Source organism: Sardina pilchardus, chromosome 21, assembly GCF_963854185.1.
Source record: "Sardina pilchardus chromosome 21, fSarPil1.1, whole genome shotgun sequence".
Taxonomy (NCBI): Eukaryota; Metazoa; Chordata; class Actinopteri; order Clupeiformes; family Clupeidae; genus Sardina; species Sardina pilchardus.
Genome location: NC_085014.1, coordinates 24,731,912 through 24,759,432, shown reverse-complemented (window position 1 = coordinate 24,759,432; position 27,521 = coordinate 24,731,912). Strand labels below are relative to the sequence as shown.

The 27,521-nt window shown below is 40.6% G+C and overlaps 3 protein-coding genes across 4 annotated transcripts; all 3 read right to left on the bottom strand.

Moving 5' to 3' along the window:
* Window positions 1-513: 513 nt before the first annotated feature.
* Window positions 514-10,763, bottom strand: eef1g (eukaryotic translation elongation factor 1 gamma). The gene is made up of 10 exons (XM_062524051.1): window positions 10,673-10,763; window positions 9,566-9,724; window positions 9,418-9,481; window positions 9,185-9,327; window positions 8,791-8,934; window positions 8,579-8,708; window positions 6,215-6,431; window positions 4,414-4,586; window positions 4,104-4,228; window positions 514-1,078 (listed from the first exon to the last, which is right to left on the bottom strand). The coding sequence occupies exons 1-10, from the start codon at window positions 10,682-10,684 to the stop codon at window positions 920-922; spliced, it is 1,326 nt and encodes a 441-aa protein (XP_062380035.1). The 5' UTR covers window positions 10,685-10,763; the 3' UTR covers window positions 514-919.
* Window positions 10,764-11,840: 1,077 nt separating this feature from the next.
* polr2g (RNA polymerase II subunit G) lies at window positions 11,841-18,465 on the bottom strand. Its single transcript, XM_062525151.1, has 8 exons — window positions 18,321-18,465; window positions 13,979-14,088; window positions 13,719-13,878; window positions 13,545-13,595; window positions 13,293-13,358; window positions 13,138-13,209; window positions 12,978-13,011; window positions 11,841-12,271 (listed from the first exon to the last, which is right to left on the bottom strand). Exons 1-8 carry the CDS (start codon window positions 18,330-18,332, stop codon window positions 12,261-12,263), a joined length of 516 nt encoding a protein of 171 aa, XP_062381135.1. The 5' UTR covers window positions 18,333-18,465; the 3' UTR covers window positions 11,841-12,260.
* Window positions 18,466-18,566: 101 nt separating this feature from the next.
* On the bottom strand, window positions 18,567-25,852 carry pld7 (phospholipase D family, member 7). 2 transcript variants are annotated; one of them, XM_062525149.1, is made up of 11 exons: window positions 25,620-25,852; window positions 24,004-24,987; window positions 23,548-23,732; window positions 23,243-23,426; window positions 22,840-22,954; window positions 22,589-22,716; window positions 21,952-22,155; window positions 20,786-20,925; window positions 20,273-20,438; window positions 20,081-20,180; window positions 18,567-19,681 (listed from the first exon to the last, which is right to left on the bottom strand). In XM_062525149.1, exons 1-11 carry the CDS (start codon window positions 25,698-25,700, stop codon window positions 19,485-19,487), a joined length of 2,484 nt encoding a protein of 827 aa, XP_062381133.1. In that variant the 5' UTR covers window positions 25,701-25,852; the 3' UTR covers window positions 18,567-19,484. The 2 variants fall into 2 exon arrangements, with proteins under 2 accessions (XP_062381133.1, XP_062381134.1); XM_062525150.1 differs by lacking the exon at window positions 25,620-25,852 and adding an exon at window positions 25,364-25,557.
* Window positions 25,853-27,521: the final 1,669 nt, after the last annotated feature.

Below are 27,521 nucleotides of genomic sequence, written 5' to 3'. Positions count from 1 at the left end.
TCCTCTTTTTTCCCAGGCTAGAGGAACCATATTCAGTCAAGTCATGTCAGCTAATTCAGTTAAGTAACAGCAATGGATAACATTGCTAAAGCCACGTTCATGGTCAAAAACAGTAACTGAGTAGCAAAACAGTATGTAGCTATACACGACTATAGAAAGCTGTAGTTTATGAACACCTTTCACTCATTTAAATGCCACTAGAAAGAGCAGCAAACCTGTCAGACTTTGTGGTTCAATTCTACTGCCCTTGAACCATTACCCACAGCTTTTTGCCTGTTATGTTAGACAAAATATGACTGCTGATCTAGGATTCAACATGAAATCTTACTGCATCTGGCCATGAGGCAAGGAGCTCTTGCGCAAAAAATTCCATTACAACAAATTCAGGCAAGCTGTGTGCAGAGTGGAAAAATTGTGTCATTCTAGAACCTCTCCCAACAAACCCACATGGATAACACTCATCAATTATTGTCACTTACAGCACACATCCACAGAAAACAAAATAAAAGTATGTAAGTGGAGGGAGAAGAGGCTTTATTCCAATCATGTGCTACATTTGTAATAGGCCATTGACTCCATTGTAAGCAGCAGTGTTGCAGGGCACAGGGAATTCCTAAAACTGCACAAGCAAGCAATGGAGAACATAACCCAAGAAATGAAAAGGCACCAAAGCAATTGATGGGAAGGTACACTGAATGGCATGTTCCTTTAAACTTAAACAATTTCAAAGGACGGCAACAAAAAAACAAATCCAAATGGGATTATGAAAAACACTTTTATTTTTTATTTCCGTTCACCTCAACTCAGATCTCCACACAGAGCATACAACACACTCCAATTATTTTCTTGAAGTTCCTTTGCTTTCAAAGTGGTTGTATGTCCATGCATTTTAGCCAGATAGTGCATTTGGAGTGCGACTTCACTTGAAGACCTTGCCCTGGTTGAAGGGCTTTCCAACATGCTTGAAGTCACCCTCCCATGCGAAGTACTCCTTGACCATGGTTTTGCACTCCTCGCTGTCCACATCCAGCTTACGCCAAGCATAGGACTCGTAGTCAATCTGCCAGTCGTCAGACAACTGAAAAGACAAAATAAAATCGATTACTCATCCCAAAAGACACAGTAAACCAACAATTAGTCTCAGAAATGGGCAAATACACAAAAAGTCCACTAAAAGCTCATATCTCTGCCAAGGCTGTGTAGTTCTGGTATATGAAAGTCAAATGTAAAATTGCCCACCATGTCTACAAAACACTCATCCATAATAATTATGTCATGGGCTTGACATTACCTTTAAGCAATTTGTTTGATATGAACATGCTACACTGTTGCATTCCAACCCCAAAGCCACAGTTTTTGGTGAGGCAGTCCCAAAAAGAAAATAATTTTCTAACTTTGAACACTAGAGGGCAAACACAGATGGGAATGCCACATGATGCAACAGCAGCTAAAGCAAAACTGAAAAGCTAAAACTAAACCTCGACTCACAACTGGTCAAGCTACATCTTTCCAAGCTGCAAGGGAAAAGGGCCAGCAGTTTATGTCTAAACTTGAACACAGACAGACCACACCCATAACATGGAGAGGTAAGAGATTCCTACCACAGACATGACTTCATTTTTCATATCTTGCCTGAACCTGAAGATGAGCCAGCATGCTTCACTTTGTGATTATAAGCCATGCCTTCTGCCGTGCTCAAGCACACCATTAACCCAGCTTGTTTACTACTGGGCCTCACAAGATCTCTGGGTGGTGTTAAACTCTTGCTGTATTGTTGACAATTTACAAGTTAACATGAAAAGTGATATGCAGATGCAAGTTTAACAGCTGCCTTTTTTACTTTTTGACTAGGAACATCATTAGTACAACAGGTTAATGTCATTATTATGGTAAAAGCACACGCAAACATAGCCATCTTTGTCTCAGGACACAATGATCCAGATGTTGAGTCAAATCACACTGGTTGTGGACCTCAAGGCCAAGATTCAATGTCTTGCCCAGGAAACCAGCTCCAGAGTCTATGCTCATTCTTAACTGGTAAGTCTTCAAAAAATCTGCTAAACACAGCTCCAAAATAGCATAGAACTAACAAAAGGCACATTGAACTGATTTTTTCAACTGAAAGTTCCTTCCAATTGAAGTTTGAGGTGAAGAATGGCCACTCATTCAAGCTTCTAGTCCAAAATACAACTCATTCAAAAAAGCCAACTAGTTGACGATCTAGATGAGCACCTAGATTGATGCATGAAGGGCAAAATGTGTTGACTCCATCCATTCAAAAAACAGCTTCACAGTCTTCACCATCTGTATGGGACGGGCTACAAGCAACATTTTAGACACGCAATTGGTGACGTTAGATGATAGTCTACAGAAAATGACAAATTTACTCCCAATGCATCAAGGAGCTCCCTATTTTAGAAGTCTGGGAAGAGCTACATCAATTGGAATGAAAGTTCTAGTTTGTGGTTCTCTTTTCCAATCACACTGTAAAACACAACGGGCAGCGTTTCAGAGGCAGGGCAGTCCGACTTAAAAAAAAAAAAAAAAAAAAAAATACTGAAATATCAGAGGGTATTTCACATTTCAATATCAATGAATTGACATTTCATTGACAAATACTAGAATCTTTCTTTACCTCTATACACACACAATGACTGTATTTACTTCCACTTAACATTTTTTTCAAATTAAGGCTCGGACTCATAGGACCCCTCTCTACTTTCTTTGGTTATAGTCCACAACTCACATTAACGAGTTCATATTCCGAAATTTGCATCGGGAAATGCACGAGTGTGTGGTGTGATCTCAGGCCAGGGTCCTGAAGCGTTTCGCAGGATCATGCAAGAGTCAACTGCGCAGGCAGGAGTCACGCAGGATCCAGGCATACACCCCCCATTATTTTAACTAGGGGAGACGGGTGGGGAGGCGGTGGGTAGTGATCAAAGTTAAGCCGATGCTGCAGCTTCGGCAAGGAGACTGCAAATAAGCTACCTGGCAGATTGAAGGAGGCGTGGGAAATGTAGTCACGCTCCTCCCGAACTTCCGTATGCAAATGCCGTCCATCACTGTACGTGCATACTAAGCATTGTTGCTCAAGTTGTGTGCCATCGCCTCATTTGCAAAACTGCTATTTACCTTTGTTACCAACCCATCAGTCGATACATTTAACTGGCATCGAATCGCAATTGAGTGGGCTATGGCACAATAAATGGAAGCTCTTGACCATGCATGCCAGTAACATCTACAAAAACTAGACAGGTACCTCTGATTAGCATTGCCGTTTAGCAATGCTAAACAGAGCACCAGCCAGCAGAGGGCACTTCTAGCCTACCATACAAAACTACTGTTCTGTGTCTTCATGAACAGGAGTCATTTCCTATATTCTACAACTTAGCAGCAAACTTAATCAACTTTGCAGTTCAACAACAGACCTTTATCTACTCTTATCTGCCAAATATCAGCAGAATTGAGGGATGACAAAGGCTGGGCTTGTGTACAAATCAGGCCTCAATGAGCAGCCTACAACCTCTAGCCAAGTGAGTAATGCTAAGTAAGGTAGGTGCAATAAGCAATGTGATGCATAGATGCGTGTTAAGTGGGCTGCACATAAACTCAACAGTAACTAACTAACTTCCAAGCAGAAGTGCTTTGGCAAAATCGATTTTCCTAACTAATGTTTTTTTCCAATAATACTAGCCAACTCAAAAGCTAGAGCTAGAACTTAAATGGGAATCTAGATTTAGTAGGCCAGGTACAAGTACGTCAAAAAAGCATTTTTTAATGCTTAGACAGTGTTGAGTCATTGACCTGTATTGACCTATTAACCAGCGGTAGCAGTCACTTGACAAAACTTAGAGCTCACCAAACCATTCCACGTACCTACTAAGCACAGTCCAGACATCCAAGCAACAGAAAATTGTTACAATGGTGGATCTGTGCAATTTACATCCAAAACAGACAAGTCACAGCATTTTTACCCCTAATCATGCTGGATATGATTGACACCACTGATCTATAAAGAATACTATAGATCAGTGATTGACACCCCTATACAAGTCAAACCAGCCATAATGGTACAAAGACACTAATTACGTCACACTTACAGTGAATGCCAAATCTTGACCTCTGAAGACCCAGACACCAGAGATGGAACTGTCGTCATCTGTGCCAAACAGGATGACGCTGGCAAAGCCATTTTTGCGAAGCTTGTCAAGGCGCTGGAACATTCCTAAAATTAAATTGAGAAAAGTTTAAACATAAATTGTAATACATTTCACCTAATGTCTGCATGCCTTACACCTGTACTGCTTACAGACAATCTAGCGGTCTTTCATACAAAATACAGTCCAGGTCTAGTTTCTCCACTAAGCAGTTTTACATGCTCCCTTCACTTCTGCCCTGAAGAAAACGTACCTGTGATGAGGTTGCAGCTCATGAAGGACCGGCTCAGCTCCTCAGGGAAACGGTACTCCCCATACCAGATAGAGTAGCCCTCACGGTCGAAGTGCTCCCAGAAATGGGGCAGTGCCACAGACAGGGTGTCCTCATTGGAGTACTTCCTCTTGAACTCATCCATGACAAACGCGCTGCATAAAATATGGGAGGGGGGTGTTTCAGTAAATGAGCTGCTTAATTGGTTCCTAAACATTCTTTGACCATAGACCTCTGAAGTTCGCCTACAAAAAAGCTACCATCTTTGCCCATATAAGGAGATACAGTATCTGACGATTTTTCCTATGGGAAATTAACCTGGGGATTTTGAATTATCACACCTGTTAAACTCTCGCGGGGATGACAAAATAGGAAATTCAGGTGCTTTCCTGAAAGCACTTTTGTCCTCTGCCTTCGAGAAGATACTGTGATCTCTGGTACGCAAAGGCGGCAGACTTTGATTTTTGCTACCCCAGAGCTAACTTGCCAAGCAACTTGCCATCAAGTTAGTTAGCCAGTTAGCTCTGGGGTAGCAAAAATTAAAGTGTGCCGACTTCACGTACTGGAGATCACAGTATGCACAAGAAGGCAGAGGACACAAGTGTGTTCAAGAAAAAGTCTGCATTTAAGACTTTATCGTTATTTTCCCATTGGAAAAATCGCCAGATACCGAATCTCAAAGATGGCAGCTATTTTGTAGGCGAACTTCAGAGGTCTATACCTTATCTGTGGATCATACATTTAATGCATTTTAAGCCATCTTAGTATCAAAAAGGGCAATGAATACAGATTGCATACAGTAGCAGTTGACGTCCAATAATGGCAAGAAAGTTCAGAGCCGCGCCAGTTTGTTAACTGGGGTTAAAACAGCAAAGCAGTAGGAAAAACTATCGTCAAGACATTAGGCAATAAGACTACTGAACTACATTGATCTATATTTTCGCCCAAGTCATCCAACAGATGCTAACCAACAACCCACCTCACCACACCGAGGGTAGCCTACTACTCCAAGTTACTTGTCAGCCATCAAACATGAGCCCACCAAACAAGCAACGCTCGTTATGGGCACAACACTTAACAGCAACATAGAATAACCACATAGCTTAGCTGAATGTTCCACTGAAAATTATTAAATCATACCCATGCGTTTAAAAATGTTTTGAACTCATACGACAGGCAACAGACGGTTCCTATCTGACGGACGTGAGCGTTGCTATGGTACTGATAAACAAATTGAATATCTATCTTTTATAATATCATATTACATGCTTTTAAACGATAAAGTTTATAACAAAAGCCATCGAAAAGGAACGTGTATGATCCAGCGTGGTACACAAGCCCATCTTGTGAAAAATAAAATGAACAGTTGGTGTAAAATAAATAATTAATTCCAAACGAAGTATTGTGTCATGTCATCGTCTTACATTGTCTCTTAACATTATTAGGGCAGTTGTACAATAGTGCCATTTTATTTTTAAACTAGTTGTCTATTTTATTCCCAAACTTGAAATGCTTCCGACACTTTAACGGTCAAGTCCGACGCCCGACAGGGGAGCATTGCGCATTACGAAGTGCAGGTGTGAAGGTGGCATGACTGATACAGTTGCAGGCAAGCATGGGTTCAGTTCTTTCTAGAGATGCACCGATTGATCAGCTGGTGGTAAGGTGTGACATGTAAGAAACACCCAACCTTAATTGCACCAAAGTGATCGCTTTGTGAGGCCCTGTATATGCTAGCACACTCCAGCTCAGGGAAATCCCAAAGTCATTCATTAACAGTCACCTTTTTGGAAGATGTGCGAAGGGGTCCTTGGCTTTTGGCTCTGAGGCAAGTGCAGCTTCACACTCATCCATCTCCTCCACAGCAGGGGCAGATTTCTTCTCTTCCTTCTTCTTATCCTCCTTCTTTTCTTTCTTCTCCTGCTGCTTGCCTTCCTTGCCACCCTTTTCCTTCTTTGGTGGCGTGTCCTTCTTGGGCTGCTGATCGGCAAACTTTTTGGCTGAGGACAGCAAAGGCAAAAACAAAGTCCAGTCAAATTTATTTATGAAGCGCATTTTTGCCAACCCAAAGCGCTGCACATGCATACATCAAGACCTGACTGACATTAACGAATGGCGTTGACAATCATGCGGTACGAAACCGGCCACGCCAGTGCATGGCACCCTACGCCCTTGCAGACACGTTTTGCTTGTTGGTTTAGGTTCAGAACATTATACATATGATAGTGTTACAGAGCAGCAAAGGGGGAAGGGGGGGGGGGTCACAAAGGTCACATTCTATCCCTAAACAGCATGATTGGTCTTAATGCACACAGATCATATTAGCAATTACCACAGCACAACATTTGAGGTCGGAAAATTCTGACCTTGCTCCATTCACACGCTAAAGAAGCGTTAAAGCTAGTTTGGCTGTCACTATCGCGCCTGTTGTACAACATATTGACAGTGCTATAAATTAAAAACAGAAAACAGCCATTAGGGCATTTGTTATTTGTTTCAGCTGTTCTTCCTATAGGACTCATGGCAGGCCGTCATTGCTCTAATTGGTTAGTTCTATCCAATTGTGTGCAGAGGCAATTTGCCCCATATCAGTTGAAACGTGCCCTATCGTCATGTCCCAAGGGTGCAGTATCAGACTGAAATTCTGAACAGAACTGATTATGGCTACTCAAGGTCTTGACACATTCGGATCAAATGTAATAATGCAAACCTTAAACCAATTTCTATTATGAAACATATCCCTCCAAAATCAATCCTCTCAGAGGACTGAACTCAGCATTGGGAATTGGGAACATAACTCAGCTAAGTGTCATTCTTAGGACAAAGTTTACAGACGAATCAACATGGGGGTTAGAAAACCAATTCAATAACTGATAATAAAATGCATTCGATTAGTCTTAGAAAAAATAAGTTAAGGGGACGGCATTTAATAGGCATCGTTTAACTGCAGTAATTTTACCTACCACCAATGACAGAAAGGACTCAATAGTTCTAATGGTGAAGCAGTTAAAATAGCAGTAGCTAATGTATGGCTCTACAAGAATGAATGTCATGTCAGTGGGTTGCGAGTGGGAAGCAAGGGGGTGTGAACAGCTTTCATATCTAAGGAGTAAACGCTCAACATGGATAAACAGCTAGAAGCTGGGGAAAAGCTATTAACCAAATCAGTTTGTGAGTGAAACTTATGTTGGTAATTCGATAAAGCTTCCAACTCCGCAGACTCTCGTGTCTGTCTACTCTGTTGCGCACACCTGCTGCAACAGAAGTGAAAGGGGATATCTTAAAGTCTTTTAAAAAACCATGCGTACTCAATGCAAATATAATAGGGGTGTTACGATACGCATATTGAAATCCCGACCCTCTTATCCACAAACCTGTGTTGCGTTGTGAGAAAACAGAACCATGACAACCCTTCCAAGTATTTCCCATAGTGCTCCGCAGGTTAGGCGGCCGCCAAAGCAACACACGTCTACCGCCTCAACTACTGATACGTCAAAAAATAAAAGTATTTCATAGGTCTCGTAGCCTTTCACTGTAGAGCTACATGTGCAACTTTACCACACAGTACAGGAGTACCTTTCTCTGGACACACCCCTCAGCATGCACATTTAATATAAAAACTTCCACAATCCTGAATGCAATTACACATAAAAGACTAGCTAAATCGTTATTCGAGCTAGCATGACTAGCGCACAGTGCAAATTTGAAAATTATAGGCTGATTTTTTTTTCAATTAACAGCCAATAATACATCAGCTGCAGATATATTATGCATCCTTAACAGTTGCTCTTTCAATAATGTGGAGACAGTCAAGCTTGAAAGCCTCACCGATAATCTGATATTGAACTTGTATTGAAATCAATATTTAACATGTGCATACATACTTTCACACACGCAGCACAAAATTCAAAAGAGTGACAACTCAGCGTAAACTGACCCTGCTTTGCACCTTCCCCATAGATAGCCACTCGCTAGTCAAGACCAGTAAGTTGGGGAGAAAAAAACCGCGGTCAGTTCAACCCAACTGCACATTTACTTCACACCACACACACACCAACAACTGTTTCAGTGTCAAATCATACAATCATTGTGTTAGGAGTTCCAAGTAGCAGCAGAGACAGAAGAATTTATAGAAGAATAAATTTACCATCAAACTGGGCCATCTTTTCACAGAGCTTCACTTCCCCAAGAACAGTCTTGAACTGTGGCTGGTTGACGCAGGTTACAAACCAACGGTTCACATTGGGGTAGGGCTGACGGAAGGCAGGCTCCATAACCTAAAAACAATGGCACTCAGTTGCTGTTTGAGAACATGAATGAAACGCAACACACACACACCTTGACATGCCAAAATCTTACCTGTTTGTAGAGCCAAAGCAGAGAACAGGCTACAGCGATGTCAGCCAGGCTAACTCTCTCGCCAACCAGGAAGGTACGGGTATTCAAGTGCTGGTTCAGGTAAGCAAGGAGACGCTTCACCTCCTCTTTAGCCTGCTCTGTGGCCTAAACCATCAAAAAATTAAACAATTTGAACAAGCCATCTTACACCCACTGGTTCTGCACATTACTGTGAAACTATGTTTAGAAAAGCGCTCTATAAATAAAGATAATTATTATATTATTATTATTACTGAGATTAACTAGTCATCTAATAGTTGGGATCAAAAACAAAGCTCCCCATTCACTTGATACCTCAATTTGACTCCGTCATTAAATGGGCCCCAGAAGGGGAAAACACAGTAAGCGGTCTCACCTGTTTGTTGAACTGCATGATGCCAAGGGTGGGGAAGACCCATGCGCTGGCAGATGGGACGATGTCATTATCTGCAAAGCTCACCCACTGGAGCACCTGGGCGCTGGTTTGTGGGCTGGTGCCACGAAGAGACTCACTGCTCACTGCAGACAGAAGGAAAGAAATAAAGACTTTATAGCAGATATAGCTGAAGTGTTACCATGTCTATGCCATACAAGAGGAGGTGAACTTACAATAGTAAGCAATGGCATTGCTCTCTGACAGACAGAATCCATCATCACCCTGGTAAGCTGGAACCTGGAGGAAGGGTATTGATGTTAGTGTTCAGTCTAGACTGGCCTTTGCTACCCAAGACATCAACTAGAGAATTTGACGACTCACCTTGCCGGTGGGGAAGTTGTTGAGAAAGGCAGGGGTGCGGTTTGTCTGCCCAAAGCTGAAGGCTGGGGGGGTGCTGGCAACCTTAAGCTTAGCACCACTGTACTGGGCTGCAATCTGGGCCTTGAAGGCCCTCCAGTTCTCTGGGTATGTGTACAGAGTCTGCAGATGGATGAAGTGTACAGGTTACAAAAATGAACTTAACAGCTTAATTGCTCCAAGAAAAAATAAATTGGCTTATGGACTATATTATCAAAACAGCTTACTTATGGATTTTGAAATGATAGCTTCATGCAACAATGATGCAGCAAGTTCTACCATGACAAAAAGGTTCTTTACCTAACGTTTACAAATACCTGACAATTGATATGGCTGCAACGCCTACTGTAACCACACTATAAAGGTCATGTCAACTTTTATACAAAAGTTAAGGGGTGACTGACATTACGTTTAAATGTCCCAACTCCGGTTGGTTCATCAGTCAAACGAGACGCAACTTTTATAAGGGAACCGTCAGGTCTTAGCAACATTAAGCTAATGTGAGAACGTAGTAAGTTACATAAAAGTTCCGCGGAAAAGTTGGTTATCAACCATGAAACAACCAACGCTATCTGGCTATAGAGAACTATCGGTACAGCTTTCCCAATATCTACGTAATGTCTGTCTCCGTTCGGACTGGCAATTCATGAGTGCTTCACAGAAGTAACCAGCTGACGCTTGCCTACGGGGAAACCGCTAATTCATTAGCGTCTGGTAGCTTAATGTCCTGGACTACGTGGACAAAGTTGTTTAGACTATCCCAAACCGTAACAGTTTGCCGACAGGCAAGTCCCTGGACTTTCGACATGATATCTGGTTAAAGCAAGTCCCCGGAAAGTAAAACGTGGCATTAGAGCAATCCCATACCCGATAGGCATCATATTATAGCTAAGACCGCTAACTACACAGATTCAAGGAGCAAAATGGATACTTCTATTTAATCTAGGAAATCTAACGACAGCAATTTAAAGTATATTTTGAATGTAGCAGAAGCGATTGACAAGATGTCCATTAGATTGTCTCAGATGGCTTGTACAACCATTGAAAGAGTTTCCCTTCCATCTTACTTACCCCCGCCGCCATCTTCAGGATGAGAGAAAGGAGGATCTCAGGCGCGCCTGCTTGACGTATACACGAAGGCTCGTCGCAGAAATAGCACGTTTTATAGTGCGACTGACCGTGAAATGTGTTCACAATTACATTAATTAAATTAAAAGCAAAATCAATGATGCCATTTCCGACATGATTTTGACAACGATATTATGTTGAATTTTCTTTCAGTTCGTGATAACCGTGTATGTTTGGGGTGACCAATTATAGTTGTGCTGTGCAATTTCAACATATGGTGCCACTCTGGATTTCAAGCAGGGAGGGAAAGTGAAAACCAGCGCCCCAAGTGGTTGCGTTCCTATCGAAGAGCAGCTCCAATGTTAAGTCCCATAGACCGACTTTTCAAAAAAATACTACGCAGCTATACCAGCGATCTTATCCACCAAAAATATTTTTCAGTCGGCATACTGTAATAATCTACTAACTGTGAAAATATCAGACTCTATTTCGCCTTATTTAAAAAAAACGTAATTGCTCGTTTCATTTCATAAATGGACTACAACTTCAAGTGACGTGACACCCTTCGACGACGTTACTCACCTAGCATGGTTTGTTTATTAGCCTGTTAGCTAGTTGGTTAGTTAGTAGACAATCACACTTACTTCCAGCTCTTGTGTGAGTAGGAGCACAACACAAGTTATCCCAACATAAAGGTAATTACCACGCGGTTTACATCGCTCTCTGTTATTACAAAAATATGATAAGCAAGTTAAGCAAATTGCCGTTTTGATCAGTTGGAGATGGAGCGCCCAAACTGGTGACGTCAAATGCTACTGTAGCTAGCTACTGTAGTTCGTTATCACCATGTTACAAACAAACTCAAAACAATTAAACTGATCCTAAAAAATAAAGTATGACCACTAGAAGCAATAGAGCTGACCTACATGGATAGCATATTGAAGGCATTTAACTAACTTCCGATCGTGGGCCGAGATGTATTTTTTCTAAAAGAAAATCCCATCCTCTCCCGCTAGCCTCTAGGAACGCAACCACCAGGTGGCGATGAGATTACTTTCCCTCCCTGCCCTCAGTTTGTTAAACTTCATAGGGGTCTGCAACATATTTTACTTAATTTGAGAGCATAGTTCACTTTAATTAGCACCACACAGCTCACACACAAAGCACGAGATTATTACAAGAAATATTTATTCAAAATATGATACAGTGACACCTTGTTCATCGATTTGAACCATACATTTTCATATTGAAGGACACTGACACACGACCATATGTCAGTAAATATGCATAATCTTTGTGTTGGGCCACAGCATAGAGCAAGTTGCAGGAATTTTTAAAACGGCATGATTTTGATCAATACCATACGTTTTCTTACTCTATGAAACATAAAACGGCATCCCAAATTGTCTGCTCAAAAAACAGTACAAAACTTTAACTTGAATCAGGCATTGTCATCAATGCAAACTGAGCTTAAAACATAAAAGCAACTGAAGTTGTATCAGCCTGTAACTACTGTCCACAGCTGGAGACGCGAAAATGTTGTGTCGAAGATGTGTGGTGATGAGATATTTTCAATATTCAGCAAGAAAAATCAGCTCAGTCCTAGAAAGAAATCAACACAATTTAGTAAACACCAGAATTTAGATACATACTTCATAAGCATATGTTTTAAGAAACAGTATCACATAATCGTTTGCAATGCAGAGGTGGTAAGAACTTAAAATGGCCAAGTGCTCAACAGCTAGAAGGAGTCTGTGTGAATTCAGACAATGTTTTGACATTCATATCACATATCACGTTTTAGGTGGCTAAAACTGTGTGTGTGTGTGTGTGTGTGTATCCTTACTCCAAAGTGAAACTGAAAGTGCAAGAGTAATGATATTACTGCGCCAAGTCGAAGTGCTCCCAAGTGTTATTCCGCCACACAACGTAGTTATCCCTCATACCCGCTTAGAAATCCACCACGTTTTATTTTGTCTCACCATACTTGGTCGTGTGACTACTCGTGTTACTGTATTGTAATAGGGAAAACATGGAGGTGTTTGGTCATTTCTAAATTAAAATCCTAATGAATGACCTGGGCTAGCTAAGTGCTATCAAAGTAGCGTCGCGCGCCAGAGCCAGTGAGTGCACGCATTGAAACGTGAGAGGTATGTATCAACTCGTCTTAGTTCAGGGAATAACAGGGTTTAATATGAAAAAACGGTTAAGTGTTCCTTTAAATCGAAGCACCAAGCCAATAACAATATTGCAGATATGCAGTATATACAATGGTATCCAACCAGTGTCTGTGAAAATAACAAATTACCTAGATAATCATCCATAAGAGATCCTATGGCAAACTGGAAGAGATAAGAAGACACAAATATGAACACTCTCCAAAGGCAACACAACCAATGGTGCTGATAGAAACAAAATAAATGTATATTATCTATGTGTACAAACAGCATGAAAAATCTGGTCTTTACAATGTCATTTTTGTCCACTCGAGTTCCTACGATCTTCAACCGGATTTCATCATCCTGCTGGATAACAACATCCTTGAAAGAGAGTAAAGGATTTTAGTGATGGCACACAGAACATCAAGAATAATCAAGTGATGTGGCTTCATCCATAACCTTACTTCTTCAGCCGACTTGTAGCTTGGTGGATTGGAGGAAGGGTCAAATTCCATCTCTGATGGAATGGACTAATAAAACAGAAACTTGTATTTACCAACAAATGTTTACAGTAGTTGTATATAGTACACACAAACCGGTATACATAAGGTTTGTGAGAAGATAACGTATGTGTTGCCCGATTAGAGTATTAGTGGAGTATTAGAGTATTTGGTTCTAAAAGCATTTCTATAAAGACATGACCAGGAAACACTTACATGCCGTGAGATAAAACAGGACATGGGCCCAATTTCAGTGAATAGTCCAACCTAATATAAAAAAAGAACAAGGTTTTGCTAATGCAATACTGGTGACCAGTAGCACATAACTAGTGTTGAACAATATTTTAGATCATTGTTGTCATGAATAGCTCAGACAGGACTTGTGCATACTTTGTTAACCTGTGTAACGACAGCGTCAACCACCTCCCCCTTGAAGGGCCTGAAGACAATGGCCTTATACTTCACTGGATACAGTACGAAGCCCCTGCCAGGCTGAATAACACCTGCTCCTATGTTGTCAATTGTGGTCACAGCAATGACAAAGCCATACCTTTTTGAAAATGAAATGAAAACAACATTAATCAAAAATTATAAATCAACAAATGACAAAACTAATGTTAGCTGAAGTGGTGGTGTATGGACATACTCACTTTCCTGTACACGTCCCCTCCACCTCAGTGAAGAGTTTCTGTTTCACCGTGTTCAGAAGATTAGGGCCAAAGTAGCGAGGGTGCAGCAGAATCTCATGTTCTAAAGAGATCTGTGAAAAGAACTCTGATAAATAACAAGTAGCCCATACCATAACACATAGGTAAAACTAGTGTCAAACTAATACTCCTGCAGGCCTAAAAACACGAGCAAACAGGTTGAAATAACTACCGGTATATGCTTTATGGCAAATCAGACAGAATCCAGGACAATGGTTGCAGCACCCTCTCAGATTTTGCTCAAGGTTCATAATGTTTATGTCCCAAAATGAATACCTGTGAATTATTTTTTATTCAATTCCAATGTTTTCATTTTTTTTGCCCTTGACTCTAGTCATTAAACTGCCTTATTGTGGAAGATATGTTTGGAGATTGATATCTTTTACCAAAGTGTGTGGGAAGGAAGGCAAACATGTTTGTACCGTATGCCCATTAATTTGATAAGGGATTAGGGCTAGATCCAGAACAAAGTGCAAAAAGAGTAATATTGAGGGTATTAATAAAGCTGTTTTTATGTCCGTTTAATCAAATTAACATAAAACATTTGAGACCTAAAAAAAAATACTATTCCCATTGTGCAGCCAAAACAAATGTCTGTGAATTTTAGGTTAGCAGTACCTACAAGCTTACTGAACCGAAAATTAACCAAATTGTGACTGAAACTAAGGTACAAACTGAACTGTGATTTTTGTGCACTACACCTCTAATTCACATAACTAAGGGTGTATTCACACCAGGAAGGTCCGTTAGTTCACTTGCTTTGGTCCGGACCAATTTTTTTTTTTTAGTGCGGTTCGCTTTCACACTGTGATTAATTGCAACCGGACCAGAATTTATAAACAAAAGCACATGTGCTAAGGTCGTTCAACCATTGTCTGGTAAACGTGTAGGCGGGGTGAAGAATAGGAAGCCAAAATCAAAGTTGGCCCACGTAAATACTATGGAGACTTTGCGTACTGTACTCGTTATTATCCTAGCAATATAGTTTAATACAGTTTCAGCTTTGCATAAGTGCTTGAGCGTCAAGACCGTTTGATGCAACATGAGTTTAACAATAACGTAATTTTGCAACGACGAAGACGTGCAGCAAAACAGCTGAGAAGAGCTCTCATGTGTGTCCAACATGCTAACAGCAGGCCTACGGAAGACGGAACCGGTAGGAGATGCAAAATCAAATTATTGTTGCCAAAAAAGCGTTAGCTCACTGCTGCTTACAGCTGTTGCGCGTCACGGAGCTATCCTACATTTCCCATAATGCGCAAAAACTACGGGAGCTCGTCAAATCCAAAAAAGGTAGATTTCTGCAACTGGGTCGGATCGAGGTCGGGCTGCTTTCACACCATAAACGAACCGCACCAGGGTTCGATAGGAACCGCTCCGAGACCACCTCCTCAGCTGGGTCTCGGTCCGCTTGTTTGGTCCGCACCAGAGTTCGAGTGATTGTATTCACACCAGTCAAAAAGGTCCGAACCAAGCAAGAAACGAACTTGAGTTCGTTTTAATCGAACTAAACAAGGCAGGTGTGAATACGCCTTTAGTAATTATTTGTGAAGATACCCACAGACACAGCATTTATAAAACAGTTGTTTATGAGACCCTCAATGTCCATCTTTTTATGCTTCCATCCCTTAATCTATGACCTTACAGAATATCAATGAGCATGCTGCATAAACTTTTGATCATTCAAACCTGGGACCATGTTTTCCTTCCAACCTACAAAGTTTGGGCAGGCTATGAATAATACTTTTAAAGATATGAATGCTAAAGCATGGCTTCCTGGATCATGTGTTATTCAGGCAGTAAAACTGAACTAATATCACATATACCGTAGACAAGGTTTGAACAAAATTTGAAACAGTGCAGCAACAACCAGCTGGGAGTCCTCTGAAAAAGGATGCAAACAACAGGACAACAGACAACAAATCTTATTTACAAAGGTGACTTCTTCTATTGTTCATTCCAAAAACATCAAGCTTGTTATATAGTATGTGGGCTGGAATGTGCTGTACATCAGAAACATTTCTAGAGGAACTATGTAGGTTTGGCGATGTCTCTGGCAGAGACTCTGCTGTTTTTTCATTTTACGCTTGTAGGTTTCTCTGCAGAGCTTCCCCTACACTTTTAGTAGCCTATGTATATTTTACAACACTCCTCAATTGATCAGTCTGCCTTTTCATGAGCATGATCACGATGCTGCGAAACTTTCTGTTTATCAGTGAACCTGACCCGGTGTCACAAACTTGCAAGCATGGTTTTTCTGCTCACAGGCCCCAGGGGGAAGCGAGACAGTCACCATTCAACCCAGAATAAGTCAAATAACCATTCAAATGACTCTAAAACCTAAAGCTATAAGATAAAAAAAACTTGCATAGTTTGCCTTTAAGTTATACTGCACTAGACTTGCACTTTTACTCAGTTCTCTCTCAAACTATTAAAATCTAAATCGACATCCTTACAAAGGCGCCATCACAGAGCTGGGCGTGACACCTTAGTTCCAGCAAAAGGACCTTTTTCAGTCAACATGACTGAAAACTAGTGCACAAAACAAGGTACATTAAGACATGGACGGCAGAGTTTGGTGTGGATGAACTTGACTGGCCTGTACAGAGTCCTGGGGTGCGTTTCCCGAAAGCATCGTAAGCCTACGATGATCGTAAAGTCCCTCTTACGACCGTCTTAAGATTTGCCGACTGTTTCCCGAAACCATCGTAGCTTAAGAGCATCGTGAAAACACTCGTAGATCTACGAGTGATCCAGAGTTCTCGTTACTGCCTAAGAGCGTCGTAACGCTATGCCTCAGTGGAGTCACCAGCAGGATATGCAGGGGGATTACAACTAAGAATATAATGATCCAATTTACGTTACCATTCTTTATTGTAAATTTACTTGATGATTCAGATTTTAGCGTGTAAAATAGCATTCATTCAATGGACATATGTTATTAAAACCGGACAAGAATAGCCTACTAGTTAGGAAAGGAGACGTTGCCAGAAACGTTTGCCATTATCTTTTTGTGTAGCCTTTTATTTTTTATATTTTATTAGGCTTATGAGGTAAAAACAGAGAAAGGAATATGTGACAATAGTCTGTTCTGCGTCAAAATCTAAGCCTATAGGCTATGTTATTTCAGCCTACACATTTCCTCATTCTCTTATCAACCTCTTCATTCAAACGTCTGCTTAAGTGACACGACACATTATTGCACAGGCAGCATACCGTGCTCTGACAAGTAGGTTAGCAAAGAACTCGCATAAACTATGTAGGAGTAAGCTAGCCGAAGCCTATATACATATCTTCCAACAAACATAAAAACGGGGCAACAATCTAATGTTAAATAATACAAACGTATGTATGCGTGTGGTATATGACCTAGGCTAATTGGAATGCTTACATGCAGATGTCAAAGGTTTTCTATTTTCGTATTGATGTTAATTAATGTATAGATCCGAAGTTCAGACGGTGGCTTAGTGATGACGTGCAGTCAGCTGACATCACCATGAAATTAGGGGATATTTCAGAACTTTTATCGTGGACAGCTCCCTTAAGAGCATCGTAAGAGCAGTGCACGCGCGTTCACGCTACGAGCATGTTCGGGAAACAGTCGGCAAATCCTAACGATCAATCTTAAGATGAATCGTAGAAAACCCTCGTAAGAGTGTCTATCCATCGTTATCGGGAAACGCACCCCTGACCTCAACCTAATAAAACAACCTTGGGATGAATTAGAGCGGAGACTGAGAGCCACTCTCCTCCTCATCCAACATCAGTGTGTGCAGTCAGTGTTTCCCTGTATACCGTCAGCTTGTTCATGGTGCAAGCAGGTAGACGTCTGGTTATCATGCTGTTCAATTTATGGTTCGTACCCACGTGGATTTTATATACGCTCTTTGGTGAATGTGTATGTTTTCTCTAGTTTACATCAGAAACTGACAAGCATGAAACGTCATCAACGCAGCCAGTTAACATGGGAGCAGTTGCATAGAACATTGGGATACAGACGATCCGAGGCGAACTGTTAACGTTGCACTTGCCATGCTAAGTTGAAGCTGAGAAGTAGTTTGAGTATCACATTACTTATTCTTAAAAGGTGTCCGGTGTTAGTTCTTTGACTCACACTGTGTAACGCTACGTAACGTTACGTAAATCTCTATAAATGAGCGGGCAATATAAAAAGCATGGTTACCATTAGCTGAAGAGACGTTGACTCAACATTAGCCCCCAAGTACAACGCTTTAACTATAACACTGTCACAAAATATTATAACCACACAGAATCTGTCACTTACGTGGTAGAACATGATGATCAACTCGAAATGTGGAAATGAATGTAAATCAGCTACACAGACAAAGAACAACAAAGCTAGCTTTGTTTTTTTACTGTGGCAAAGACAGTAAGAACAGGCGGAACTGACATAAGCGCCCCACTTCCGCTGTAACAGACGCTTGAATTGTTTCAGAATAAAGGTCGTCACTAAAAGTCCTCGTTCTTGGTGCAGAACATACAGTGATCAAAGACAAAAAATGATTAAAGGTTAAAAATAAAGCAAACATTTATTGAAAATTATTTCTCAACGAGAACGAGCATTTTATCCATTTATGAATGGGCATGTGACAAATGTATTCATGTTTATCTACAGTATTCAGCCATGTTTACACAATATAATTATGGAGCTCGGGAGGTTTCTTGTTTTTTGTGTGTTCATTTTAGTACAGTGTGTGTTCATTATACTGAATTATGTGCTAGTATTACAAAATTGTATCCTCATTTTACTACATTGTTAGCTAATTTTAGCAAAAATGTGTGCTCATTTTGGTAAATTGTGTACTAAAAAAGGGAATGTTCATTTTAATACAATTGTGCACTTGTTTTACTGATTTAAAATGAGAGAACAATTTAGTAAAAACAAACCACAACTGAATAAAAAGACTAAAATGAGCACACAATTTAATAAATTCAGCACATCATATTGTAACATAACGTTTTCTTCATATACTACAAAAACAATCTCCCACAAAACCTCTCGGCCTACGTACATATTGTTTTCATGGCTAAATATCAATCTACACAAAGGCAGCATGGAAATATTATATACACATTCTGGCATTTTCCAGAGCCAATACATTTTTTTTGCATGTGCTAAGAAAATGAAAGACTTCATGATAATAGAGGAAACATAAAGAGTGGTAATGCTTGACAACTTCAAAAAAGGACAAGGACACAAAACCATGCATCATAAAAAAAAAAGTGAAACAAGCAAATACATACAATCCAGGTAGAACAGGTAGTACAGGTAGGTCCACAGCAGAGATGTTTGGGTATGTATCTTTGGGTACTGAACCGGTTAAATTATTGCCTTGCATGACACAATCAGTTTTAAAAAGGAAGTGCATATACCCAAAACATGTTGTAAACTTATAAACAAACAATCCATATAGTTGCTTCCTATACCTTATTTTTTCCCACACTGTTGAACATGTTCGTTTGAAAGATCGCCAGCAAAAGCTGAGTTCCAGTCTCTCTCAAAAATCCCTTGCAGCTGACTTTGCATAGTCTTCTGTCCCTCGCCAGTCTCTGATCCAGTCTGATTAACCACCAGGCCAACACCTGCCGTCTGGGTAAAATAGCCCTCTGACCAATTAGAAGTTCCTGTGGAGGCGAAAAAATAAAAAATGATACTTAATAAAACAACGTAATATGTCCTTTATCTGTCCATTAAGAACACCCTCATAAATAATTCACTAACATTGCAAATTCAACTGTCATTAAGCTACAGAGCAACCATTTATATTTCATCTTCTCTTACTTGTACATTTATTAATTTAGCACTTTTATCCAAAGTGCAAGAGAATACCATTCAAGCTGCAGTGCAGAGGGGCCCTAGGAATTACTACTGCATCCATCAATACTATTACTAGAGAACAACTAGAGAAGTACTAGTCAAAGTTTGGTAGGAGGAGAACGTGGTAGAAGGAGGTAGAGGAGGGAAGTGCATGGTAAATATGTGTTAGGTGTGCCAGGTTGTAATTTTTTAATATTGCCCCATACCTATGTAGACAACACGATCGGTCACCATGTATTTAGCATGGTTTACTCGAGCAAAGGGGATCTCTTGTTGTGCAGTTGTGGATGGCACTTGAAAAACTTTCTGTTGAGACAAATGAACCGATGACAAAATATTAGCGCCACTAGTGGAATTACAGTATTACAGTCAAAATAGCATGCAGCGAGGTCACTCACCACTTTGACTTTACACTGCAGAGGGGGTTGGCTAAGAACACTGAGAGACTCCAGGAAGATGAACATGGATCGTGGAGAGTGGTTCCAGCAACTAACCATTATATTCACCTCCACTCCTCTAGCACACGCTGCCTCTCGTATGGCTGTGTCTATTGGAGGCCAGAACCTAGTGAAACATTTGCAAAGCACACAATATACTGTGAAATATATAAACAAACAAATAAAATGTAATTTAACTAGTCAAGCAGGGTAAGATGTGTCTTTAACAAAAGTACAAGCCTGGGGACTCATCTAATCGAAAACACTACTTTCCTTGGTTTTCTCTTTCAATCTGCACTGTTACTTAGAACCCCGCTTTCACAGATGTATTGGAAATGCAAACTGTAGCTTCCATTTATTAGATGAAATTCCCCTGTGGCTATTCCCAAATAAATATTGTGTTACAAGTGAATTACAATATGCTGTGCGCCTAGCTCTAGGAGACTATTCGTTCACGCTCATAAACACTGTTACCTGACTGGATTGGTGTACTGCGATAGTGGAAGATAGTCCATTACAGATATGTAAACAAATTGTCTGGCATCAGCGATCACAGACAGAATGGTTGAGAGATCACCAGAGCGTCCTAGAGCAGACAGTGGGCCAGGTGCACTCTGGGAAAAAAAGTAATCAGGATGTATATTATACATCAGAAGCTCAGATGAAAAAAAGATTAAATGTTCCTGTGTCATACCATCTCATGTTCTAGAATATAAAATGTATCCATTCACCATGCACAAGATATATCTGACATCAAACTTAATTCTTCATCATATTATGTTATGCTGTAAGATTGCTTGGTTGATTGTACAGCATTTTGGTCAACTCCCGTTGTTTTGTAATTTGCTTTACAAATAAACTGAGACTGACACTGACATATCTGATCACACACTGTGCACAATGGCCCGAGAACAAGGGCTGTTACATTTTATCTGGTGCAAGGACACTAGTAGGGAAAATTATAACTGGTAAAGGAGAGGATGTAAGCAAAACAAAATGTTAGTTCACATCATACACATTCTGGGAAACCATGAACAATTATGAGGCTAGTAAATGGACCAGATGTTTGAGAAGAGGTAAATACATGTGAATGTTGCAGCAGGTAGAAAGTGTTATTCTCAGTAGGGTTGGGAATCAAACAATGAATGGAAGATTCAGATCCATTTTGCCAGAACCAACAGCCTCACTATACGTTCACATCATCCCATTATGGAATCCTTACAAATCTGATTTTAAAAATGTATTTTCAGTCCTGTAGAGTTTACGCAATGACTTGCAATGTGAGAGTGAAATAGATGTGATAATTCAGTGAGGGCAGGAAGTGTGGTTTCACTAATCAAATAACATTGATAAAATTCTGCTTGCAATGTCAACGTTGCTCATGCTGATGCAAAGCAGAATCATAAATGTGCTACATGGCACCACAAATGGTACGTGTAATGTCTCTGTAGGTCTAGAGAAGGATTCAACAAGGAAACCTTAGAGGATTTAATAAAACAATTGGAAGGGGTGTGTGTGTTAAATGTCAGTAGCTGGCAAAACAGTCTTCATGACAACCAAAAATATGGTCAAACATTCTACATGAAATGTGCAGCCCACACTGATATAATGATATGAAAAAGCAACACAAAGTAACTCACAGACAGATATACACGTGCAGGGACACCGTTGACATTAACAACAAGAGGATGATTGGCACTGGACAAGGGAGAGAACCGCCCAGGCCAGTAGGGTGGAAGAGAACCAGTTTTCCGATCACCTATATCCCAGTAGATCCCGAATATCCGTGCCGCATCCTGTGCCAGACAGCTGCAGTTCTCCACGGACACTCCCACTTCCTTCACCTGAAAAAAAACACAATGCCACAGCCATACTTGGGCCCTGAGTAATCAGGAAAACACTGCAAGAACACACACAGCACACACCAACACCAAGGGTTAGCCCTCACCACCACATGCACAGCATGAACACTAAGAAAAATGACCTTTGTGTGTGTGAACGCCATTATGCATGGCAGATACATTTATCCTGAAACACTGAAACCATCCATCTTGTAGCATTTATAAATGTAGCCTTTGTGCCTGGTAGATGCATTTATCCTCAAGAACTGAAACCATTCATCTTGTAGCATTTACATGTAGTTATTATGCATGGTAGATACATTTATCCTGAAGAATTGAAACCATTGATCTTATACCATTTCTAATGTCAGCCTTAATACACATTTAGTTGGATGTTATGCCAGGCAGGCATCAATCATTTTTTTGCTGCAAATACCTGGGTGAGAGACCGCCAGTCCATATTTGCACTTCCAACATAGAAGTGCTTCTTGTCCACGACCCACATCTTGGTGTGGATGATGCCCCCAGTCACAGACTGGAGGTCAACAGGTCGCACTTCTGCACCTAAAATATTCAGAACAATCATGGAGGTCCAAATGAATCCCAATAATGAATGAATGGCAATACTGAAAACATCCCTGTGACAGAGGAGGTTGAAAGCAGGGGTTATATACTGGTTATTTCCACCTGCAGAGGCTAGCTCCTCCACGTCCATTGGATGTGACTGAGGACTGTTGACGGCTACGCGGAGTTTCACTCCTCTCGGCTGCAGTTGCATCAGCTTGGTGAACACCTGTCTCCCCTACACCATGACAGACACAGAAGGAGACAGGCGCGTGATCAAAAAGTCTTTGAAGATTTCCTTCAATACTGTGCTAAAGGCCAGGCATGTCATACGAACGAGCGCTTTCATTTGCGATCAGAGAGAAGGCTCTGGTAGTCAGAAGTTGTTGCTTCAGTAACAGGCCTCTCATGGTATCACCAATAAATACTCCACCAATACCAAAGACAGAAAATAGATCACGCTGTAAACAGGAGCAAAATTAGGCCTGTTAAATGCGACTTAAAAGGTATGTTCATAATCTCTCACCTCATTTGCACTGGGCTCTGTGAGACCCAAGTCACTATCTCTGAGGGTGAAGTAGAAAGCTGCAATATCGACAGATTGGTTTGCCTTGTCGAGTAGATCCTTCCATGTTTGTGAAATGCTTGGCAGAAGTGGTGATCCAGGTGCAAATACTAAACCTTCAGGAATACTCTCAACCAAGCTGAAACTAAGACATTAGGGAATAAAGTATTAAAGTCAGATATAATAGTAAATAATAATTACCACATCAGAGTAAATATAACAACAGAAAAAAGCTTTATATTCAAACAGTGGGGATATGTTCTCACCGACAATCTGAAGAACAGTGCTCTTGTGGCATCCAGAATCCCTCTAGCCAGTGTAATTCCAGTTGATCCAGTAGATGTGACGTAGATTTAGGAATGCCATAGAGCCAAACATGCTGCCCAAATCCACCCAATAGCAAGAGAGTGGTTGGGAGCAAACAAAAGAGTGCAAAGCTCCCTCTGCGTGCCTACAAAAATCAGTAACACATCAGTCAATAAAACTTGCCCATTAAAACAATCATTGATTCATTTTTAAATGCTATTCACTGTGCAGTGTTGAGCGACAACAATTTAAAGTCTTGTTGCATCTATACCTGTCAAAACATTCCAGTGCATCCAGTGTCTTACAAAAAACAAAACAACAAAAAACACTCCAGCATATTTTACTAACAGTTGACATCCCTCTTAAGCATCAGAGACTACACTATCATGACTCAGATTAAGCGTGTATTTATTTACCTTTGCTGATGAAGAAGAGTGCTTTGGAGTGCTTTGACTTGAAGATATATTTGATTCATCCATATCCCCGCCTACCTCATCTGGAGATGGCAAGAGTTTGCTTGGAAGTGTCTCAGAATCTTTTGACAATTTTGTATTTCTATCGAACCCACTGTTGGCCTCTTCTTGTGACGAGCATTCCACAAGTAGTTCTTCAGTCTTCACTGATTCTGAGGAAACAACCGTCACTTTCTCCCCCTCTGTGGTACATGTCTCTGCCGTAATCAAGTCCTTGTGATCTCCTGTCCCTTCAATGAAACATTCAGTCTGTTTGAGAGAAAAAGTTTCTTCTGGGCATTCCTCCAGACCAAAGGATTCCTCTTTTAAAGGAAAGTCAGTCTCTTCATCAGCGCTGTTGGAGGTCCCTTGTGTTTCTTTCTGATCTTCAAAATCTACATCTGACAACTCCTGCCCATCTTCAGATGTGGCATCTTGATCTGGACGTGAAGCTTCAGAAGCTAATTCTGGGACAGAATCAGGTAGGTCTATTCTGCTAGACTCTGGATCAGATCGGAGTGAGGGTCGTTGGAGCTGGTCTGGAAATCCTTGTTTAGGAGAGTCTTTCCTGCTGGCAGAAGGTCCAGTGGCATCTGACAAGCTGGTTACAGGGTCATTATGATCACCAAAGGCATGAGCATCAGAAAACATTCCTGGTAGGCGAACAGAGGGAAGATGGAGAGCTGTCTCTCTTCCACTGAGGGATTTGGTTTTAGGCATTTCTCCTGCATGACTTGCTTTGTCTTTAGTCTGACTGGGTATACCTGATGTATCCTGACGGATTTGACTAGAACTAAACGATTCTGCGCTACCAACAGGCTTTTTACGAGCTAGGGAGCTTTGAAAAGTTGGAATCCGAGATGTAGGCTGTTTGGCAGATTTGCGTGCTTCTTCGTCATCCTCCGAGATAGCTTGCATGCTTTCAGTCCTTGTTGTCTTCTCCGATTCCTGTAGATGTGGGCAAAGTTGATATGGTCAGTCAAGGTAACACACTTCACCAATTTGCATCAGTTTTATAGCAGTGACAGATACGGTATGAGTTCAAGTGTCATTTGTTCGCCCTGCTAGCTGGCTACTAAAATGCTTGCTACACAAAACTATCCAGAACAGAATGGAATGAGGTTAAAAAGAATAACTTTATGTTAGCGGTCAAGCTGCCAAAACAACGCGAAATTAAGCTGTCTGACAAACAAACTAGGAAGTAAGTAACGTTGCAAAGACCAACTGTCATGATGAGTAAACAGAGTCGGATGATGAAGAATTTTAGGTAAAGCAAGTTAGCTCGCTATCGCTAGTTTGGTCTTGAAAAGTCAAGCAAACTTACCATCTTTTATAGTCCAATACTACAAGTTACAAGGGCTTCACGGGCGTTAGGTTAAACTAACTATAAACTTTAGCAACTATTTTGCATGAAGGGAAATAAAGAAACGCGCGCCAAAACATAACATTAGCCAGCTAAGTGTGTCTGACTAACCTAACCTCTCATCACTGCTGCTACGTGGCCATGAAAATACTGTAACGTTACAGGAAAAAGTGAGGCGGAAAAGCTCGCTTACTTCATCCAATTTTAAAATACCCACCTCTGACAAAGCGCCCATGGTTCTGATGCGAGCCGATCGTCGCAAGGATTTTTCGGAGGCAACGGCACTTTTCCTTCCCATGCTTAGTTATTGGAAGTTATCGTTGACTTCGTGAAACTCAAAATAAAAAAGTATATGTTTAACAGAAATGTAATACCAGAGGTACTTTGTTGTAGAAGTGGAAAGTCAACTATCAAAGTTGGTCTTATTTTGTTGTGTAATGTTATCCACAAATTAAGGAGATGGCGATATGTCATCATAGAATGTAAACATCGTCAACACAAATAATGGTTTGAATTAAAATAGCCGCGGTTTCCTCTTCTTGGTGACAATTGGCGGTGGCGTCAGGTGTCATCAATGATATTGCACCATCTAGAGGAACATAGGATACATAACTTTTTTTTCAGTAAGCCTGCAAATAAATACTCTCATCAAAGAATGCAATACAACCACATTATAATAAAACCCTATTATGAATTTTGTGCCCCAGTCTATTGGAATTGCAAGAGACACCAATTTAAAATCGATACACACAGTTTCAAGTTTTATTGTCACATAGGCCTAAATTCTTGTTGTTGAAATAGTTTAAGGAGAGGTAAATTAGTTGAAATTGGATTGTAGGGCTAGACTGAGTACATTTGAGACGTGTGTACAGTTGAGACACCTTAAATATCACACATGTGTGTTAGTGTCCTGGGTGAAATTCAAATTCCCCAAAAGTTCAGGCAGGGTTCACCCAGCGTATCAGAAGGGTACAGTTGAGACACAGTCACAACTGTACTCGGGATAAAATCCCATTGGATTGCATGGTGTTTATTTGTACGGCATTTAGGCAATATACAACACAAATGTCAATAAAATGAAAGTTTTTGATATTTAAACTATTATTATTAATGAATATAGTTTATAACATGAAGATTACATCATAATTTGAAAATTGGCCATGATAAAACTAAGGGAGAAAAAAATATTTTCAGCTTTAAACATTGTCCCTGCTTTATGTGTATCTGATGCCAATTTAGATTTTTTTTTTCTTTTTTAAAAATGGATTAAAATAAAAAGAAACACCCAGATTACACATTTTTAAAAGTCTGCTACATTTGCGTCAGAATGAACTGTACCATGCTACTGTTTCAACTGTACTCAATATAATTAGTATATGGGTACGGTTGAGACAAAATGCCACCTTGTGTTTACGTTAATTGTGAAAAATCTAAACAACTTATGGATATATACTTTGGGTTTTATTTTAGTGCACAGATCAAAGATATACCATGTAAAAACAGTTATTTTCAGTGGCTTTTTACAGTCAAACTTTCAAGTGGTACTGGGGAAAGCGAAAACTGTCTCAACTGTACTACCCCAGTACCACACATATCCAAACTATCCATGTGCACATTATACAGTCATACACACACACACACACACACACACACACACACACTACACTTGAATGTAAGCCTAAATAAGCCTTGTGAGTATGGGGCATATACATTCAGTATTCTGACAGCTTAGAAACTATCTCTGAATCGTGTGGTGTGGGTAATGCTCCGGTAGGACTTGCCAGTGGGAAGCAGAGAGAAGAGGGATTGAGCTGGATGGCTGGCCTCTTTGATGATGGATGCAGCCCTCTGACAGCGTGTGGAGTAGATCATTTGAAGCTGAGGGAGGTCAGTCCCAATGATTTTGGATGCAGTCCAATTGATGACATTTTGAGGTCATGAGCAGACAGGTTCCCCAGCCACACTGTGATGCATCCAGTCAGGACACTCTCAATAGTGCAGCTGTAAAAGTTCAGGGTTTTCGTTCCCACCCCAAAAGCCCTCTTTAGTCTCCTCAGAAAGAACAGTCTGCTGTGCCTTCTTGAGGATGCAGGTGGAGTGTAGAGACCATGGTTATCTG

Excerpts from the sequence above, each read along its gene's own strand:
- pld7 (XM_062525149.1), bottom strand. The coding sequence starts at position 25,700 with ATGGGAAGGAAAAGTGCCGTTGCCTCCGAAAAATCCTTGCGACGATCG. Across the intron at positions 23,733-24,003 it reads ACTCTTCTTCATCAGCAAAG|GCACGCAGAGGGAGCTTTGC; the intron begins GTAAATAAATAC and ends TGATTTTTGTAG. Across the intron at positions 20,926-21,951 it reads CTGCACGTGTATATCTGTCT|AGTGCACCTGGCCCACTGTC; the intron begins GTGAGTTACTTT and ends TTTTTTTCCCAG.
- eef1g (XM_062524051.1), bottom strand. Across the intron at positions 9,328-9,417 it reads CAATGCCATTGCTTACTATT|TGAGCAGTGAGTCTCTTCGT; the intron begins GTAAGTTCACCT and ends TTCTGTCTGCAG. Across the intron at positions 8,935-9,184 it reads TCATGCAGTTCAACAAACAG|GCCACAGAGCAGGCTAAAGA; the intron begins GTGAGACCGCTT and ends TTGATGGTTTAG.
- polr2g (XM_062525151.1), bottom strand. Across the intron at positions 13,596-13,718 it reads TCGTTACACAGGTTAACAAA|GTTGGACTATTCACTGAAAT; the intron begins GTATGCACAAGT and ends TTTTTATATTAG. Across the intron at positions 13,359-13,544 it reads CCTGTTTTATCTCACGGCAT|TCCATTCCATCAGAGATGGA; the intron begins GTAAGTGTTTCC and ends CTGTTTTATTAG.